At 39.1% G+C, this 21,174-nt stretch overlaps 1 protein-coding gene across 1 annotated transcript in view; it reads right to left on the bottom strand.

Annotated features, from left to right (window-relative positions):
• The window catches only part of MYBPC3 (myosin binding protein C3), a 136,288-nt gene that overhangs the window by 28,654 nt on the left and 86,460 nt on the right, over nucleotides 1-21,174 (bottom strand). The window contains exons 26-29 of the mRNA XM_077819970.1: nucleotides 17,382-17,570; nucleotides 14,689-14,823; nucleotides 10,348-10,515; nucleotides 6,497-6,585 (exon numbers count right to left, since the gene is read on the bottom strand). Coding sequence (XP_077676096.1) covers nucleotides 6,497-6,585; nucleotides 10,348-10,515; nucleotides 14,689-14,823; nucleotides 17,382-17,570 — 581 coding nt within the window. The remainder of the gene's footprint in view (nucleotides 1-6,496; nucleotides 6,586-10,347; nucleotides 10,516-14,688; nucleotides 14,824-17,381; nucleotides 17,571-21,174) is intronic.

Here is a 21,174-nt window from a genome sequence, read left to right on the forward strand (position 1 = left end):
ATCAGCCTGAATATCATCTACAATACTCAAATATGCCCATAATAAGACAGATATAGCATCCTAAGGCTCCTGGGTCATATGGCTTCATGCACCTATGTGACCACTCTGCTCCTCCATAAAGGGTGACTAAAGAGGGACTGGTTTCAGAGTAGTAGCCATGTTAGTCTGTATCCACAAAAAGAAAAGGAGTACTTGTGGCACCTTAGAGACTAACAAATTTATTTGAGCATAAGCTTTTGTGAGCTACAACTCACTTCTTCGGATACATGCAGTGGAAAATACAGTGGGGAGATTTTATATACACGGAGAACATGAAACAATGGGTGTTACCATACACAGCGTAACAAGAGTGATCAGGTAAGGTGAGCTATTACCAGCAGGAGAGAATAAAAACCTTTTGTAGTGATAATCAAGGTGGCTATTTCCAGCAGTTGACAAGAACGAGTGAGGAACAGTAGGGGGGGCGGGAAATAAACATGGGGACATAGTTTACTTTGTGTAATGACACATCCACTCCCAGTCTTTATTCAAGCCTAAGTTAATGGTGTCCAGATTGCAAATTAATTCCAATTCAGCAGTCTCTCGTTGGAGTCTGTTTTTGAAGTTTTTTGTTGAAGAATTGCCACTTTTAGGTCTGTAATCAAGTGACCAGAGAGATTGAAGTGTTCTCTGACTGGTTTTTGAATGTTATAATTCTTGACGTCTGATTTGTGTCCATTTATTCTTTTATGTAGAGACTGTCTAGTTTGACCAATGTACATGGCAGAGGGGAATTGCTGGCACATGATGGCATATATCACATTGGTAGATGTGCAGGAGAACAAGCCTCTGATAGTCTGGTTGATGTGATTAGGCCCTGTGGTGGTGTCCCCTGAATAGATATGTGGACACAGTTGGCAACAGGCTTTGTTGCAAGGATAGGTTCCTGGGTTAGTGTTTTTGTTGTGTGGTATGTGGTTGCTGGTGAGTATTTGCTTCAGGTTGGGGGCTGTCTGTAAGCAAGGACTGGCCTGTCTCCCAAGATCTGTGAGAGTGATGGGTCATCCTTCAGGATAGGTTGTAGATCCTTGATGATGCGTTGGAGAGGTTTTAGTTGGGACAAACCAGAGATGGTATGCAAAGTGTCCCATTTCAATCACTAGTGCTGCAGAGGGAAGGGGTGTCAGTTGCCTTCACCCAAATGTGGGGTGTTTATCCATGATATTTAAGGCACAAAGAATCCTCTCTACACTTAAACGTTCTGGAGCTCAGAGCAATCCAGTTTAACTTGCAAATCTTTCTTTCCTCAGTTGAATTTTATCACTCTCAAGATCTTCACATATAATACCACTGCCATGTATTATGTCGACTGGCAAGGTGGGGACTTATATAAAGAAACTTATAACTTTAAGGGAAAAAATTACCTTTTGGACTGAAATTATTATTTACCAAAACATTTAGGACCAGGTACTTGGCTGGTTTTCCAACCTGTTTGCAAAATGGAATAGCTCAAAGGGATTAGAGGAGGCAGAAGATCTGTCCCTAAATTTTTTCAGTAATGAAGAGCCATGACAAATTTTAGCAGCTTTTTCTGAAAGTTATATCTAGCTCAAAATAGAAACTTACTATGAAAGTGCCCTCTTAGTCATAAATGTATCTTAGCAATTGCTGTAGTTATAGTACGGTTGAGTAGGCACTTTTCTTATAACCCCTTATTTAAGATGCTATAGTAACTAATGAAATAGGGCAAATGTTTGCACTGTTGGTTTTCATATCCCGATACTCTTATTTATAGACTGTGAAAAGCATGAACCCATAGAAAGCATGTTCCTAATTCATATCTCGGAGGATTGGATTTCTGTAATGAGCAATATCTAATCTTGGAAGGAACAGTGAGAGGCAGAGTAGGTGGATGGCACACCAGAAGAGCCTCAGGGGCTTTACTGAAGGGAGATAGAGAAGTGATTTTTTCTAACAATGTTTTTTAGACACTAATATTTACAGATATATGATGGGCAGGAAGGCAGTTAAGCCATACCTTTAGTCCCCAATAATAGCACATAATACTACTTCTAGTACTTGTCTAGTTAATTTTGGAATAAAAGTGTACAAACCTCCTCCTCTTGACAGGATGTCCCACAAGATTACAGCGCTCTATAAAAAAAGGCGTGGTCTACTAATTACTTGGCTTTTGCCCTGCTCTAGCACTTTTCATCTAAGGATTTCAGATTTCTTTACAAACATTAATTCAGCCTAATAATACCCTTATAAGGTAGCTGAATAGTAGAATTCCCATGTTAGAGATGGGTAGGGCTGCGATTCTGTCCAGACATCATAGAAGTCACGGATTCCATGACTTTCTACAACCTCTGTGACTTCCGCAGCTGCAGCAACTGGTGCGGCTGACTCCAGGGCCACCAGAGCAGTTGGCCCTAGGGACCGCTCAAGCAATAGCAGTCCTGGAGGCAGCTGGAGCAGCAGCCAGGGGAGTGCCCGAGCAAGGACGGTCCCAGAGGTGGTCAGAGCAGCAGATCCAGGGGCGGTTCTGGAGGATATTGGGAGAGCAGTCCCCATGGGCCTCGGACACGCCCCCTCGCCCCACGGCAGACAGTCCCCACTGCTGAAGCAGCCCCCCCCCCCCCCGAGCAAAGGGGTCTAAGAGCAGAGATTTAGTAATGGGTATTTATAGTAAAAGTAATGGACAGGTCACTGGCCGTGAATTTTTGTTTATTGCCTGTGACCTGTCCATGACTTTTACTAAAAATATCCATGACTAAATCTTAGCCTTACAGATGGGTAAACAGGCCCATAGAGAATAAGTGATTTTGACAAGGTCAGAGACTCAGTCACAGGAATAGAACACAGGATTCTGACTTACAGTGCCATCAGACAGTGCTCCTCAATTCCTGATTGTGTCTTCTATTCACAGAGGTTTAGCATTAATTCAGAGGCTTGTCTATGTACTCCAAATCTCTTTTTGTATTTTGAATACTGCAGTCTTATCTTCTGAAGTGCCTCTTCTTTAGCAAGTACAGTCCTAATTTTTTTAGCCTACCTGAAGAAGCTAAACCTCTCAATCTTTATTTTTATTTTCCATTTGTTATTTTTTGTTTAGAAAAGGTGATAAAAATTGGATATTGTAGTCTAAATATGATTTAATAAGTTCCTTCAGAGCTTTTACTTTAGTGAGAGCTATAGTTAAGGTTACAAATCAACATTCATTAAACTTGTTTTCACTTACAACTTTATGAAGAATTCTTTTGAGTTGAAATTTTCCACTCTTGGTTTCAGACCAAAAAAAAATGTTTTGTGGAAAACTCCTTCAGTTGTTGAGTTATCACAGCAGCAAAATTATATCTTTTTTCAATTTAAAAATGTTTTAAAGATTTAACAGTAACTCAACTGTGTCAGTAACAGTAACTCAAAATTGTCTGCCCTATAAAATGTTGCATTCTGTATGTGGCTAGACATGGGATGAGATGGGGTGGGATCTGAGTTACTACAGAGAATTCGTCCTGGGTATCTGGCTGGTGAATCTTACCCATTTGCTCAGGGTTCAGCTGATCGCCATATTTGGGGTCAGGAAGGAATTTTCCTCAGGGCAGATTGGAAGAGGCCCTGGGGGGTTTTCGCCTTCCTCTGTAACATGGGGCACGGGTCACTTGCTGGAGGATTCTCTGCACCTTGAAGTCTTTAAACCATGATTTGAGGACTTCAATAGCTCAGACATAGGTGAGAGGTTTATTGCAGGAGTGGGTGGGTGAGATTCTGTGGCCTGCATTGTGCAGGAGGTCAGACTAGATGAACATAATGGTCCCTTCTGACCTTAATATCTATGAATCTATGAATCAGTGAAAAAATACTTTAGAAAGTTTAGGGCTGAGGGACTTGAGAAAGAATAATGGTAAGCATTTAATTTCATGGCAGCGGTGTTAAGCATGCAGTTCAGACATAAGACATAAACTCCGTATGTCTCAACTTCACACATGACGTATCACAGTTGCTTCAAATTTCTGACTTTCCACTGCTCATTGAAACGATACATCCCCATGCATATAAACCCCTTTGTATAACCTGGAAACCACAAGCCACAACACATGCAAACTGTACTTTATATAGATTCCACTCATCTGTACATACAGTATTCCCACTTCCCATCCATCCTCAACATATGCACTTTATAAGTACTATATATACACAGTTCTCTCCCTTACTGAAGTGATATTTTGCATATCTCTAACTCCATCCATCTGAGATTTCAAAATGCTTTACAAACCTTAATGAATTAATCTCCACAAACACCCACACCTGACACTAAAGGTGTATCATTTTCTTCATTTTCTAGATGAGGAAAATGAGAAACATCAAATTATTTGCCTAAGGTCACACAGAATGTCAGTGTCAAATCCAGAAATAGAATCTGCAAGTTCTAACTTCCAGTCCTATGCCTCAGTCAGAAGACCATCCTTCTTTGTATATGCTCATCCTGACATAAATTCACATACAAAAATATATGTTCTTTGACATATGTGATTACTGTGATTGCTTATACAATTGCAGCAAATGCACGCACAGACAACCAGTAAGTGATTTAACTGCCTAGTTAATTATACACTCTGTATAATTTCAAGTGCACGCACACAGTAACTGTATGTAGTTGCACACATGCAGTTTTGAAAATCTGCCATGCAATTTTTCACACTTTGAATACATGCCCAACAAAGCACTGACATTCATATCTGCCTCATGCATACAAATTACACTTCTAATGAACGCGTAGACACCGTACATGTGTGTAAACTCTGAACACCTCTCTCTGCAGGCTTATTTGCACAGAGATGCATAAACAAACATACTCTGTTAATGAGTATCCTAGCCACATTGTATACATAGACGCCATAAAAGCCACTATTTTCTTCCTTTACACTCTTTTCAAGGTGTATGCAAGAGGAGAAGTAAGATACACCCCTTTCCAGTGGTGTAGCTCTCCCCTCCCAAGGAAGAAGGAAGCAAGGAAGAAAGAGTCACAATTCCTTCGGAATGCTTCTGAGGTAGCACAGATACATGCAGCCTCACATTCAGCTGAGCCTAAAGGCTTGGCTCTTCCCCTGTTGATTATTTTTATATCAGTGTGAATGATGACAATTATTTGTATGAAATAAACTTTTGATGATTGAAATTTGTGTAGATTTTTTTCCTTCCTAAGATGTTTTTGAGTACTTATCTTTTTTAATTAAATGTAATAAACATGATTGATTTTTGTTGTCTTTTTTCTTTAATATTTTGTCCTTAATGTGAAATGTTAAAAATACTATTGTATATTATTTATGACAGCTGGAGCATGTAGTGAAAGCTATAGGTAAGGTGGACTAAGCATTTCCATTATAACCCCCCATTTTTAGTTGCTTGTCACTTTCTGAAGTTTTCACATTTGCATTGAGAATTTGATTTTAAATGGTTCATTTGTTTTTCAGTAGGAGGAAAGAGGGAAACAATCTTAACCCATTGTTGTACCTCAGCAGCAGGGTTTAGAAATCTGAAGTTTGGCAAGCAAGTCCTTAAGGAAGTGCAATATTTTAATTTGATTTGGCCAGGTTATTTATTTATTTCTATTTAAATAATAAAAGGATGCCTTTACAAAGCTCTGGCACATAATTAATACTATCAAAAAGGGTTATAAGGAGTTAAAAATCTTACTTTGGACATGTGCCATTTTTTCTGATAAAGGGTGCCGTGCATGTGCAATTTGGATTGTAGTAAAAGCCATCAAACTGAGGACATGAAATAAGACAGCACCGCCTCATTATATAATTTCTTTAAATTTGCACTCACAACTTTAACTCTGTTGCCTGGCATTACAGTACATCTTTAATTGCATGAGCATAAGCTGGTATCTTGTCTTATTCATTGTGTGGATTGTACAAAGTATTGTGAATGACGCAGGGCAGGAACACCCCGTTTTAAATAACTTATCAGAACAAAAACTAACAGGAGGGACATACATAAAATTATTATTTGTCAACAACAAAAAATCCTTTGTGTTAAAATATATTTAAACATAATTGAATTTGAACTATATATCTTAAATACATAAAGCCAGTTCTGGCTCATTGTTATTTTGATTCTCTCCATTAGATCATTGGACCCTTCTTTGCTATTCACTGCTTGCTATCTGATCTGTGAATAGAGGGCCAAATTCTGCTCAGTTACACTGATGTAAATCGGGAGTAAATCCATTGATTCCAGTGGATGTACTCCAGACTTACACTGTTGTAAACAAACTGAATTTGGTCTAGTGTGAGGACTGGCCTAACTTGCTGCATATCTCCGCTTTATTTACTGTAAACTATCCAACCATATAGGGCTACTATCACATTTGATTCTAGGTTAAATGTCACACGAGCCCATCATTTTTAGGAACCAGTGGACAGCCAGCAGGGGAGCTTGGGTAAGGAAAAAATAATCTGTTATATAAGCAACTAAAGAGACCCATGTCAAAACTGAATCAATCACATACCTGGAAGGGAATCACAATGTTGATTGTCTCTCCTACTTTCTTCACCAGAGTCTGCCGTAGATAGCGAGGCAGCCAGAATTTGGGACGTTCTGTTGATAAAGACAGATGTCATATTTTGGTTATTTGAAATGTTAGGAAAATGAAGGAAAAACACCAATGGAGACAGCGTTTATACCTAACACTGGGAATCAATACAAAGTGCTTGTGAGCATGAGAAAATCAGAATGAATGCTACTCATACAGTTGGGAAAATTGATAATTTCCTGTGCATATTCATCTGTAACAGCAACTCTTGCCCTTGTTTCTGTACTTCTGCAGGCTCAATTGCTAGCAGGACTAGTGCATTTCCTCTGAATGAAGGAAGATTCTGGAGGTTTCTGCATAGTATATGCACCTCTTTGTGGAGCTCAGCTCCACTGGGTACCCATCTGCAGAGCAACAAGGGGGTAGGGCATGGGCAGGCTTGGCTGAGAGGCAGGGAAACTGCTGCTGCACAGATCCTCCAATCCTCCTCCCAACACTACATCAGCCACTGGGTTTGCATCACTGTTGTGGAGTGGCTCAATAACACCTCAGTGACCAGTGGTGGAAGGAGTTGCACTTCATTACTCAGCATCAAGGGAGTAATTTGTGGCAGCTTACTTTTCCTTTACAAGTGGGAATCTTATTGCAAAGTGTATTCTGTCTTTTCAAATCCCGGCTCATTTGAATTTTTCTTGCTGTCATAAATATAAAGGGAAGGGTAACCACCTTTCTGTATACAGTGCTATGAAATCCCTCCTGGCCAGAGGCAAACCCTTTCACCTGTAAAGGGTTAAGAAGCTAAGGTAACCTCGCTGGCACCTGACCCAAAATGACCAATGGGGGGACAAGATACTTTCAAATCTGGAGGGGCGGGACAAAGGGTCTGTCTGTCTGTGTGATGCTTTTGCTGGGAACAGATCAGAAATGCAGTCTTACAACTCCTGTAAAGTTAGTAAGTAATTTAGCTAGAACATGCATTAGATTTTCTATTGTTTAATGGCTGGTAAAATAAGCTGTGTCCTTTTGTAACTTAAGGTTTTGCCTTGAGGGATTCTCTATGTTTTGAATCTGATTACCCTGTAAGGTATTGACCATCCTGATTTTACAGAGGTGATTCTTTTACCTTTTCTTTAATTAAAATTCTTCTTTTAAGAACCTGATTGATTTTTCATTGTTCTTAAGATCCAAGGGTTTGGGTCTATGTTCACCTGTACCAATTGGTGAGGATTCTTATCAAGCCTTCCCCAGGAAACGGGGTGTAGGGCTTGGGAGGATATTTTGGGGGAAGATGTCTCCAAGTGAGCTCTTTCCCCGTTCTTTGTTTAAAATGCTTGGTGGGTAGCATATGGTTCAAGGACAAGGCAAAGTTTGTACCTTGGGGAAATTTTTAACCTAAGCTGGTAAGAATAAGCGTAGGGGGTCTTTCATGCAGGTCCCCACATCTGTACCCTAGAGTTCAGAGTGGGGAAGGAACCTTGACACTTGCATACTCTGTCTTACCTTTTCTCCTTCCCTTATCCATATCAATTATCTATAGAATGAATTTGTAAGCCTGGATTTGGAGTACTCGTTCTTATATCTGTCTAGTTTTCGGATGCTCTGTAACTCTAGTTCATTACACTAGTGGGACTCTGGTAGGCATCTTGTGTGAGTCAAGAGTGAGGAATGGGCAGTTAACAGCTCTTAATATCTTTTGGACTGCAGTCAAATGAATTAAAACTTATTGCTATTGAGTGGTGGATAGGATGGTAATCAACAAAGTAGGACATGCAAGTGCAGATAACAGCTTTTATCCAGAGAGTCCTTGGCCTCAGTTTGCAGGAGTGTGAATGTTTGTCATTAACATACCAATCTATTTCAAGAATACTCTTATAAAATAAATAAATAAATAAATAAAGCATCTCTTAGTCAGACTTTGAGACAACCATTTCAGGAAGCAAAATGTAAACATTTTAAAAACTGAAATATGAATAAAAATATACTGACTATGGTCCAGATCCTGTTATCTCTCTTGTATGTTTCCAGAATTAGGAAATGAATAGTTCAGAACCAACTTGAGAGAACTGTCAAGTATTGGAATATGGGCAGAGTTATACTCAAATGAGAGAATGCCTGCTCACTGTCCTCACCCTAAAGAGAGTGTGTACCCTACCAATCCCAGAATTTCCTCTCAGTTAGGAGAGACAAGCTTTCAAGCTACACAGAGCTCTTCCTCAGGTCTAGGGAAAGTACTCAGTGTGTCACAGCTAAATACAAGGCCAACAAATAGTTTAGCATAAGTAGTTAGCACATATTCTAAGAGACGTTTCAAGGTGAAGTAGCCTATTAAAACCCCTGTTTCATAGGACAAAAAGGAGGTTTAGTGGGTTACAGATTGTTGTAATAAGCCATAAATTCAGTGTCTTGATTAAGACCATGATTTTTAGGGAAGGTCTACACTACAAACTTGCATTGGTGTGGCTGCACTGTCTGGTGACGATGCTCTAAGCTGATCGGAGAGAGCTCTCCTGTTTGCTTAATAACTCCACGACAGATGGTAGCTATGTCGGTGAGAAAAGTTCTTCTGTTGACTAGGACTGTCTACATGGGGGGTTAAGGTTGGTATAACTACATCGCTCAGGAGTGTGGATTTTTTACACCCCTGAACGACATAGTTATATTGAAGTAAGTGTGTAGCGTAGACCTGGCCATAGCATCTAGCAATGTTAGGAATTTAAGCTCCCAGGCTCATCTTTTGAAAATGTTGTGCAGGTTTCCTTTGAGGATGGGGCTGATAGGTCAGATATGGAGTGATCGCTTTTTGAAAACTGTTCACCCACAGGTGATACAGTGTTTTTGTCTTCTGTCCTCTTCTTCTGTAAGTTCATTTGAGAGCATAGTGATTGTCTCGTTTCACCCAGAGAGGTTGGAGGGCTGTTTGAAGACCAAGCTCATCATCAGAAGCAGCCTCCCCATAGACAAGGACACACCAACTCAAAGTAGCACCAGATCCCACCAGAAAAACAAAAGCAAAACCTGCGGACATATCTCCACTACTACAATGATCAGCACCCCTCACAACACACCTTTTAAGATCCATTGGTCCTATACATGCCTATCACAACATATGGTTTATCTCATTCAGTGCACTAAATGCCCCAATAACAACTATGTGGGTGAAACCAGAAAATCACTATGATCTCGAATGAACTCACACAGGAAAAGTATAAAAGACAAAAACACTGTATTAACTGTGGGTGAACACTTTTCACAAAGAGATCACTCTATATCTGACCTATCTCCCCATCCTCAAAGGAAATATGCATGCTTTCAATAAAACGAGGAGTATTTGTACAGACTAACATGGCTACCACTCTGAAACCTGTCACTTTCAAAAGACAAACCTAGGAGCTTAAATTCCTAACTTTGCTAAAGACTAAAAAATCATGGTCTTAATAAAGACACTGGATTTATGGCTTATTACAACAATCTGTTAACCCACTAACCCCCCTTTTTGTCCTATTACTACCGGGGTGTTAACGGGCCATTTCACCCTGATGGTCCCTTAGTTTAGCATAAGTAGTTAGCACACATTGTATCTCTTCAATCTTGTATTTAGCTGTGATGCTCTGAGAACCTTTCCCAGACCTAAGGAAGAGTTCTGTGTAGCTGGAAAGCTTGTCTGTCTCACCAACAGAGGTTGGTCCAATAAAAGATATTACCTCACCCACCTAACATCCTGGGACTGACATGGCTACAACAACACTGCATACTTTCCATTAAAGGACATTATTAGAATTGTCCTGAAGGAAATAGATAAGTGATACTTGTTCACTCCAGATACTCACGCAGGATCTCTTGGATGGTAACAGGCTCTTTGGTTAGAGCTGGTTCGCTCTCACCAGCCAGGTTTATAGCCCTGACACGGAAGTAGAGTTTGTCCCCGGTGACCAGATCTTTAATGAGTGCAGATGTTCGCTCAGTTAGGCCCTGAAGAGCTGGAACCCACTCTGTAGCTGTAAGAAAAGGGTTTCTGTTTTAAAATAATACAAACTTTCTAAACTAAAGTTCCCTCTAGTTTCTTTAGGACTGTGTCTTCAGGAAGTTTAGTGATGACTGTTGAGGGCTTTCTTTGCAACTGATTTCATAAAAGTGGAAGGGAGTGGCTCTAACAGGGAGGCAGTGAGTTAGGTTAATTCTTTCCTGAAATTGATATATCCCTTAACTATGTATATGGTACTTGGATACTATGGTGACAGAAACATGCTTCTAACAACAATAGTGCAAATAATGGAATTTATCACCTCATTTTTTTCTGCATTTGTACAAGTTGATGACAGTAGGAGGACAGAATTTCTATTGCTTCTTCAGTAATATTAACAGCATAGAAGTCATGATACTAATAGCACTGTTGTCATGCTGTGATGATGTAACAGTGATTCTGGTAACTCTGCAGTGAAGTGAGCTGTAGCTCACAAAAGCTTATGCTCAGATAAATTTGTTAGTCTCTAAGGTGCCACAAATACTCCTTTTCTTTTTGCTGATACAGACTGACATGGCTGCTACTCTGTAACCTGTCATTAGTGAATAGATACTAGTGAATAGACACTTTAGAAGAACCTAATACAGATTACATGGCATCACCATATAGTAACGTGGTACTGCAGTGACCTTAAGAGATACAGCTGCTTTGTCAGTGGTGATTGGTAACAGAGAAGATTCTGTATTCCATTATTCCATGTTGATGCTACAATGATTGTGGTGATTATGATTATGATGCTGCTGCAGTAGTTGATTTGATGACATGATAATGGTGATGTTGTGAAGATATATGAGGATTCTAGACTTGCTGCAGTAATACTTTGGTAACCATAGACATATGGTATCAAGTAAGATTAGGGTAACTGTGGTATTTAATTAAGGGTATGTCTACTCTAGAACCACTACAGTGACATAGCTGTGGCGCTGCAGTTACACCATTGTAGCGCTGTAGTGCAAATTAGGGCTGTCAAGCTGTCATAAACATACAGCTACGGTTAGTATAAAATCCCTCCTTTACCTGCAAGGGGTTAAGAAGCTCAAATAACCTGGTTGGCACCTGACCAAAAGGACCAATAAGAGAAGAAGATCCTTTCAAATCTGTGTGGGGAGGTTTTTTGTTTGTGTTGTTTTTGTTGCTCTCTCCAGGACAGAGAGGGACCAGGGCAGGAAAAACCATCTCCTAAAACCCTATCTGAAATAAGCATCTAGATTACAAAAATTGTAAGTAAAGCAAGGAAATCTGTTAGATTATCTTTTGTTTTAGCTTGTGAATTTTCCCTATACTAAGAGGGAGGTTTATTCCTGTTTTTTTGTAACTTTGAAGTTTTGCCTAGAGGAGACTTCTCTGTGTTTTAAATCTTATTATCCTGTAAAACTACCTTCCATCCTGATTTTACAGAGGTGCTTCTTTTACTTTTTTCTTCATAATAAAGTTCTGTTTTTAAGAATCTGATTCTGGTGTCCTAAAAACCCAAGGGTCTGGTCTGTGCTCATCTTGTTTACCTATTTGGTTGGTATATTATTCTCAAGCCTCCCCAGTAAAGGGAGTGAAGGGGCTTGGGGGGCGTATTTTGGGGAAACAGGAACTCCAAGTGGTCCTTTTCCTGAATCTTTGTCTAACTCACTCGGTGGTGGCAGTGATACCGTCCAAGGACAAGGAGGAATTTGTACCTTGGGGAAATTTTTAACCTAAGCTGGTAGAATTAAGCTTAGGGGGTTTTCATGCGGGTCCCCCATCTGTACCCCAGAGTTCAGAGTGGGGAGGGAACCCTGACACAAGCAATTAAAAAAAATTGCAATTAATCATGCAGTTAAATAATAATAGAATATCATTTATTTAAATATTTTGATGGTTTCTACTTTTTCAAATATACTGATTTCAGTTACAACACAGAATACAAAGTGTACTGCGCTCACTTTATATTTATTTTTTATTACAAATATTTGCACTATAAAATACAAAAGAAATAGTATTTTTTCAGTTAATCTAACACAAGTACTGTAGTGCAATCTCTTTACCATGAAAGTTGAACTTACAAATGTAGAATTATGTACCAAAAAAACTGCATTCAAAAATAAAACATTGTAAAACTTTAGAGTCTACCAATCCACTTAATCCTACGTCTTGTTCAACCAATCGCTCAGACAAATAAGTTTGTTTACATTTGCAGAAGATAATGCTGCCTGCTTCCTGTTTACAATGTCACCTGAAAGTGAGAACAGGTGTTTGCATGGCACTGTTGTAGCTGGCTCGCAAGGTATTTACGTGCCAGATGTGCTAAAGATTCATATGTCCCTTTCATGTTTCGATCACCATTCCATAGGACATGCGTCCATGCTGATGACAGGTTCTGTTCGATACCCAAAGCAGTGCGGACCATTCAGAGCATGTTCGTTTTCATCATCTGAGTCAGATACCACTAGCGGAAGGTTGATTTTCTTTTTTGGTAGTTCGTGTTCTGTAATTTCCGCATCAGAATGTTGGTCTTTTAAGACTTCTGAAAGCATGCTCTACACCTTGTCCCTCTCAGATTTTGGAAGGCACTTCAGATTCTTAAACCTTGGGTCCAGTGCTATAGCTATCTTTAGAAATCTCACATTGGTACTTTCTTGGTGTTTTGTCAAATCTGCAAGTGAAAGTGTTCTTAAAACAAACAATGTGTGCTGGGTCATCATCTGAGACTGCAAAAACATGAAATATATGGCAGAATGTGGGTAAAATAGAGCAGGGGACATACTATTCTCCCCCAAGGAGTTCAGTCACAAATGTAATTAACGCATTCTTTTATTAATGCACGTCATCAGCATGGAAGCATGAAAGGGCATACAAATGTTTAGGATATCTGACACGTAAATACCTTGCAATGCCAGCTACAGAAGTGCCATGCAAACACCTGTTGTCACTTTTAGGTGACACTGTAAACACGGAGCAGGCAGCATTATCTCCCATAAATGTAAACAAACATGTTTGTCTTAGCGATTGGCTGAACAAGAGGTAAGACTGAGTGGACTTGTCGGCTCTAAAGTTTTACATTGGGGTTGTTTTTTTTTGAGTGCAGTTATACAAAAAAAAAACCCTACATTTATAAGTTTCACGTTCACAATAAAGAGATTGCACTACAGTACTTGTATGAGGTGAGTTGAAAAGTACTATTTCCTTTGTTTATCATGTTTACAGTGATTTGTAATAAAAATAATATAAAGTGAGCACTGTACACTTTGTATTCTGTGTTGTAACTGAAATCAATATATTTGAAAATGTAGAAAAACATTAAAAAATATTTAATGAATTTCAATTGGTGTTCTATTGTTTAACAATGCAATTAAAACTGCAGTTAATTGTGATTAATTTTTTGAGTTAATCACGTGAGTTAACTGCGATTAATTGACAGCCCTAGTACAAATGCTTCCTACATTGACAGCAGCAGTTTTTCTGTGGACGAAGATAATCCATCTCTCCAAGAGGCAGTAGCTAGGTCAATAGAAGAATCCATGGCCTAGGCATGTCTACATGGGGAGGATGGGGGCAGAGAAGCAGCTCCACTTAGCTATGGTGCTGCGGGTGCAACATTTTTTACAGCCCTGAGCAATGGAGCTAGGTAAACCTAAGTTTTAGTGTCGACCAGGCCTTGTGTTTACTTACTTATTTAGTTTAGTTTAGTTGTATTACTGTAGCACCTAGTCAAGGACCAGGACCCCAAAATGCTGGTTGTTGTACATACGTAAAACAAAAAGACATCGCTAATGTGTTGTCTGTAGAGATGATATGGGTTGTTTGACTTGGGTTGGATGCTACAGAAATGCTAAGATGATGATTGCAGTGATGCACTGAGTCTTTTGGCAATACTGTGGTTAAATGCAAGTACTGTTTGTGATGATAATTGTGAAGATGATGGTGTGACAACAATGTTATGGTTGACATGATTATATCATGGTACTATGAGAATGCTGAAGTAAATGTGGCAATGCTTGATAATTATATTGGGATCACATCCACCATTGTTAGTGGTAAGCTTTAATGTAATGATGCTGGATGTACTTATTTGTAGTGCTGCTGTTGTGAAGCTGTAGTAGTTATGGTGATATTTTAGTTATTCTGTTCTGACTGATAATGCTCAATCAATAATGTGGTACTAGGGCTTACTCACATCCTTCTTTGCAGTACTCCACATTGTAGCCATCTAGTCCCCCTGCTCCAATCCGTTCAGGGGGTCTCCACTTCAGGGTAACAGTGCTGTCAGAGATGTCTTCCACTGTAAAGTGAATTGGTTCACTTGGGGGAGCTAAAAGAAAATAAGTAGAAAGTAAAATCCTGAGATATAGGATTATAAGTGAGAGAACATGGTAGATATACAGGGAGTGATCAGTGTATGAATTATATTACTAAGCGGGGGGGCGGGCTGGAGGTCAAAATGATATAGAATCATATCAAACCCCAGCTCTAAAATGTAACCTTTGTCGCTCCACTCGATGGAAGAGTCAGTGACTAAAACCCAGACAAGGAGGAATACAAGATACTTGTACAGTAACATATGAAGTCTATCTAGATAGCAGTTGCTGTGCATAAGTTCCTTTATAGATAAAGCTGATGAAGAGACTAGAGCTCTGGAGAAATGAATCAGCTTTTCAGCTGAGGAGAGCAGGGGAACGGGAAAAAACAATATCTATACAATTTGTATACTGCATTTATGACTTGACTATTACCAGGTAAAATTCACATAGACAGGGCCAAATTCATCAATGGCACAAATTGGTGTAACACATTTTACTTCAGTAGTGGTATGTTGGCTTACCCCAGTGGTAAAAATGGCCCATAGTATCCATATTTATTTACAAGTGCAACTAGATCTGGTCTGTGCAATAGAAATAGAAACATGAGAAAAAACATTTTGGTGTCAGGGGTTTCACTTCTGCTAAATTTATCAGTATGCCCCCTCAGAACAGGGGCTTCTTGCCCTGTGAGTCTTCTGCACTTCATAGCTCAGCAAGAACAGCAGTTAAATACAGTCCTAGTGTTTCATCTTATCTTTGGGTGTGCTTCTTTTCTACTAGTTTGAAAAAACAAAGAAAAGTCTTGCTAAAGAGTTCTGAAACCTGAATAGGCCTCAGGAAAACAAAACTTAGATTTAGGTACCAGTACCAAAACCATAATTCAAAAATGTGAGCTGAAAGTGAACTTGCTTAAAGTCACATATTGCATGGCTGAAACACTGTATTGAGAAGTTTTCCAGCTGTTGTTATCTGATCCCTTCTTCATCCAGATAGATATTTAAGTAGGATATCCCCAGGGCACATGCTCTGCGGAGTTACTTGAAGGTTGGAATTGCAGATTGTGCATTTCTATCATTTGATATCCCTTGTGGAAAAAATACTCTATTTGGGACACATTTCATAAAAGGACTGCAGAGAACCTAATACATGTGAGAGGATGTAAACTGTGTACCAAAGTATTAGTACAGTGGCTCATTCACTTAAGTTATATGGTATGGCAGAACACATTTTAAATAAATTATTTTTGCCATACCAAATATGTATATATCATAAACTGAACAGCTTTGAAATATTTTAAACATTTTAAATATTGCTTTAAATATATCAATTATGCTGTAAGCTCAGTACAGTTTAGTACACTGTTAATAGATTTAGATTATATTATTAGCATTGTAGTTTATTACTGCTATTAAAAAAATCAGATTTTAACCAGTTCCTTGCTGTTGCTGCATTTCATCAACAGCCTTCATTTTCAAAATGAGATAAAGATTGGGCACCATACACAAGAGGAAAAGGTAATTAGCAGCACACATGACCATACAAAACATACCGCAAACCCAAATACTATTCTCTGAAGCAATGGGCTCAGGCTTTATCCCTAATCTAGTAAATCTCTGTCTGTTCCATGAAAACTTTGGACCTTTTTGTTCAGTAGCTCCTCTTGATGGCTCTTGTTGCTTCCCTTCTGTCTCCGTAGCCCAACTGTTGGGTGACTGAAGTCCAGAGTTAACAGACCCCTCTTGCAGTTCATCCTGCCCTCCTGGCCCCTTGCAATGGCCTTTTGCTTTCACACTGTCTCCTTCAGAAGACTGTTCCCCCTGGCTACAGTCTGCAGATTGGGCCACTTTAGTCATTTCAGACTCCAGCAATTGGTATTTTTGTTACTGCTGTTTCTAAAGCCCTCAATGGCTGGCTTCCTGGAGACTCACACAGTTTGCTCCCAGCTCAGGGACTGCTGAAGACACTGTACTGCTGGGTTGAGAGGAATTATTTATAGAAAATAATTCCTCGGATATTTTCTTAATCAACTAGCCTTGTAGCTCTGGAAGGGGCTAGGATTAAAGGAGGAGGGATACTATGATATTTGCACCCATAAGGGAATAGGGGAAGCTGAGAGGGGCTGGGAAAATGCTATTAATTAGTTCCCTCTCCTCTCCAGATCCGGCCTTGGCTCTCACACTTCTAATTATAACAGCTAGAAATTCATCAGCAATTTCATGAAACTAGAATCTCTGTGCTCCCCAGGGAAGGGAATGGGGGAAAGAGAAGAGAAAAATGACAAAGAAAAAAGGTTTGACCTGAAGAAGAGCTCTATGTAAGCTTGAAAACTTGTCTCTCTCTCTCTCACCAATAGAAGTTGGCCAGAGAAAGATATTACCTCACCCACATTGTCTCTCTAAAGAAAAAAGGGTGAGAAGTATGGAAGGGAGAGAAAATATCAAATGACTAGTTAGCTGTCTCAAAAAAGTAAACATTTTTTCTTTTTAGAGATGGTGGAATGAGAAAGTGAGAGTTCATTTATCTGTTTCTTTGAGGTCAGAGAGATACAGTACCATGTGATGAAACTCACCAATTGGCATGAAGGGCTGTGAGGCGGGGCTAGGCCGGGACATGCCAATGGAATTCACAGCATAAAGCCGCATCTCATAAACAACACCTTCAATCATTCGCTTGGCTTCATATGACAGCTCCTTCAAAAGGTCAAAGTTCAGCCGCATCCACCGGTAACTCTTCTTCTTTTTCCTTTCTAAGATGTATCCTATGAATGAAAAAAATTTCTGTGATGTACAAGAATTAGAAGTGGCTGAGACAGCATAATTTTCTGAAGGAAAAGGAAAACCATCCTTCTGACTGTATGGAGGGGCCCAATCCAGGCCCAACACTCCTGAGTTTGCACTTCAGAGCCTCCTCTCTGGGGATCTAGGTGGGATCCAGTACTATCTATCTCCTGTGCTCCAGAGTCTTGCTGGGCCCAGTAGTAGCCACTCTACACTGCCGTTAGTTCTTGTCATCAGATTTGATTTCTCTGTTCTAAGACCTGAAATTTGCCTGAGCTTTTGAGAAGGAATATGATGTCACCATCCTTCTCAACAGAAACAACAGTGGAAGGAAGGAAACCCACATTGCTGGAATTTACCATTTCTATTACTATATTTCCCTTTTCAGTCAAATTGTCCTAAGCCAGAGAGAGTGGCAAGTAAGCAAATAAAAGGCAATAAGAAACCTCTTTAAAACAAAAGAGAGAGAGAGAGAGAGAGAAATATAATTGTAAATGAATCGCCAGGATGTGCACATAACTAAATTGCTGTTGCTCTCCACCTTCCATGCTCTGTTCCCCCTCTACTATTTGACATCTTGATTTGTTTGATCACATTGGAAATTTAAATTGTAGCTCTTCTGGAGCTGCGGACGCCTTTCTATGTTTGTTGTTAAGCACCTAGCACACTCTCGATGCTATACAATAATAGTATTCTATTATATATAGTATGTAAAAATAGTAAACAAAGTTGAGAAAGTGCAGAGTTCCTATCTGCCCTCTCTAGACCCATTACATGGCTTGGGAACAAGTATTCTTCATTAATCACTGAACCAATTAAGGCATGAGCGCCTCATGTGAAGGTAAAGATTTGAAATAGTGTAGGCCCATTACCAGATAGAGATAGTAAATTTGTTAATAATGATGCTGGAAAGACAGAAATGTTCAGTAAACATTTCTTTTCTATATTTGGATGATGTACTCATATCATATGAGAATGATGAAGTACTTTCCAGCCCATTAGTACAGAGTAGGATGTTAGGCAACATTTAGTAGGGAATAAACATTTTTAATTCATTAGACCTGGATAACTTTCATCAAGAGTCCTAAAAGAGTTGGCTGAGGAGATCTCTGGCCTGGTGGTGTTAATTTTTAATAAATCTTGGAATACTAGGGAAATTTTAGAAGAATGGAAGTGTGTTAATGTTATTCCACTATTCAAAAGGGCAAGCAAGATGACCTGGCTAGCTTTAGGCAGGTTAGCCTGAAATCAGTCCTGGGCAAAATACTGGATAAGCTGATACAGGATTCAACTGGTAAAGAGTTAAAGGATAGGAATATAATTAATGCCAATCAAAATGGTTTTGTGGAAAATAGGTTTTGTCAAACAATCTGATTTAATTTTTTAAATTAAAATTAAAAGAGATTAATTAAAAAATTAAATTAAAAGTTCAGCTGAAAAAGGTAACTGCATAGATCTAATATATTTAGACTTCTGTAAGGTGTTTGGCTGAGTACCATACTACATCCTGATTAAAAAATTAGTATTATGCAATATCAATAGATGTTAAATGGATTAAGAACTGGCTAGCTGACAGATCTGAAAAAGTAGTTATCAGTGAGGGGGAGTCATTGAATAGGGGTGTTTCTGTTCCACTGAATGCATCCGATGAAGTGAGCTGTAGCTCATGAAAGCTTATGCTCAAATAAATTTGTTAGTCTCTAAGGTGCCACATGTACTCCTTTTCTTTTTGCAAATACAGACTAACACGGCTGCTACTCTGAAGCATATAAGTACTTGCATAGTGACAAAATATCAAGCACTAAAGGGTTATTTAATGTAGTGGAGAAAGGCATAACAAGAACTAGTGGCTGAAAGCTGAAGCCAGATAAATTCAAATTAGAAGTTAGGCAAAAAATTTTAACAGTGAGAATAATTAACTATTGGAACAAATTACCAAGGAAAGTGGTAAAGTCTCCATCTCTTGTGTTCAAATTAAGACTGGATAACTTTCTGGAAGTTGTGCTTTCACCAAACACAAGTTATGCTTTATTAAATGCATGTTACTGGTCTCAATGTAGGGGTAACAGGGTGAAAATTAATGACCTCTGACTAAGGTCCCTTCTGGCCTTAAACTATATGAATCTTCCCACATAATTTGTATATGAAATGCATTGAGATTCTTGCATGGAAGATAATTTAAAAGAACAAATATTATCATTCTAGTTTGGTTTGAGTGACATCCTATTATTATGACTTCCCCTGACATTTTTCACTTCTGACGCTGGGAGACAGATGCCAGCTTATACCAAGGCCCCTAGGCCTCATGGAACAATGACAGATGAGAAATGGGAAATTTCACCAAATGGGAAAGAATCTTAAATTAATGTGATGTGCTGGTCTCGCACACAGGAAGACCCATTGAAACCAAAGGAGCCATTGTAAAACATCAAAGTACAAAGATTTTGTGGATAGTCCCACACACCCCCATGAAGAGGAGACAGGCGCAAATACTTGTCCCATCAGTTTGAACTATGGGGGAAGGGAATGAGAATCCCTGTATCATTGTACTGCTTGGAATTTAGAGAGGGCAGTAGTTTCTAAGCATAAGCAAGGGATCCCCAATCTGCTTAGCCTTGGTTAGCTCTACAGGACATAGAAAGCTTGCATATCACAGCACCTTCTACTACATTTTGGAACCTAAGATTGTAACTAATTTGTGTGTGTATGTTTACCTTCTTTAACCTTGTAAATAACTCTCTTATTTCTTAGTTAATAAATCTTTAGTTAATTATAGGATTGGCTACAAATGTTATCATTGGTGTGAGGTCTAAGGTGCAACTGAACTGGGATAAGTGTCTGGTCCTTTGGGATTGGGAGTAACCTGAACACTGTTGTGATTTTTGGTATAAGGGACCATCTGTCACAAAGGCAAGTTTGCTTGGGTGGTAAAATAGACTGGAGTACTGAAGGGGACTATCTGAGACTCCATGTTCAGGCTGCTGTAGTGCTTGAGGAGTTCACACTTATTATTTGGTTGGTGAAATCTAAGTATAGAACTCACAACTAGTTTGGGGTTTGTGCCCTGATTTTTGACAGTCTGCCCTGAGGTTGGCACTCACACCTACGAGCTACTCAAGACAGCCTAACACCACTGTCAACTTTTCCCATTAAAATCTTCAGTTGTTTATTATGCACTGGTTGCACTTTAGCTAAGGTTGCATTACAAAGTTCAGTTTTAACAAGAACTTCAAACCTTTGTTTTGTAAAATCTTATTGACATGGCAAAAAATAAAACATTGAATATAAATTTTGAGCACTGTTTGAATTTTTCATGGTGTTTTTTTAAAAAAATGAATTGATACAGAGAGAATAAGAAGAATTTAAAAATCACCCCCTTTGGCAATTTTTCACTGGTTTGCTCATTTTTTGTCTGCTTCTCCAAGAAATCTGACACACTCTGGGACTTGTTCTTTGTCCACGTTGTTGCCCTATATGTGCTAGACTATCAATCATAAATTGGTAGCTTTTGTCTGTAGAGGATTTTATAACTTTTTAGTAATTATAGTAAATATTAGCTCCAAGATGAACCTGCTGAATTAATTT

Source organism: Eretmochelys imbricata, chromosome 6 (genome assembly GCF_965152235.1).
Source record: "Eretmochelys imbricata isolate rEreImb1 chromosome 6, rEreImb1.hap1, whole genome shotgun sequence".
Taxonomy (NCBI): domain Eukaryota; kingdom Metazoa; phylum Chordata; order Testudines; family Cheloniidae; genus Eretmochelys; species Eretmochelys imbricata.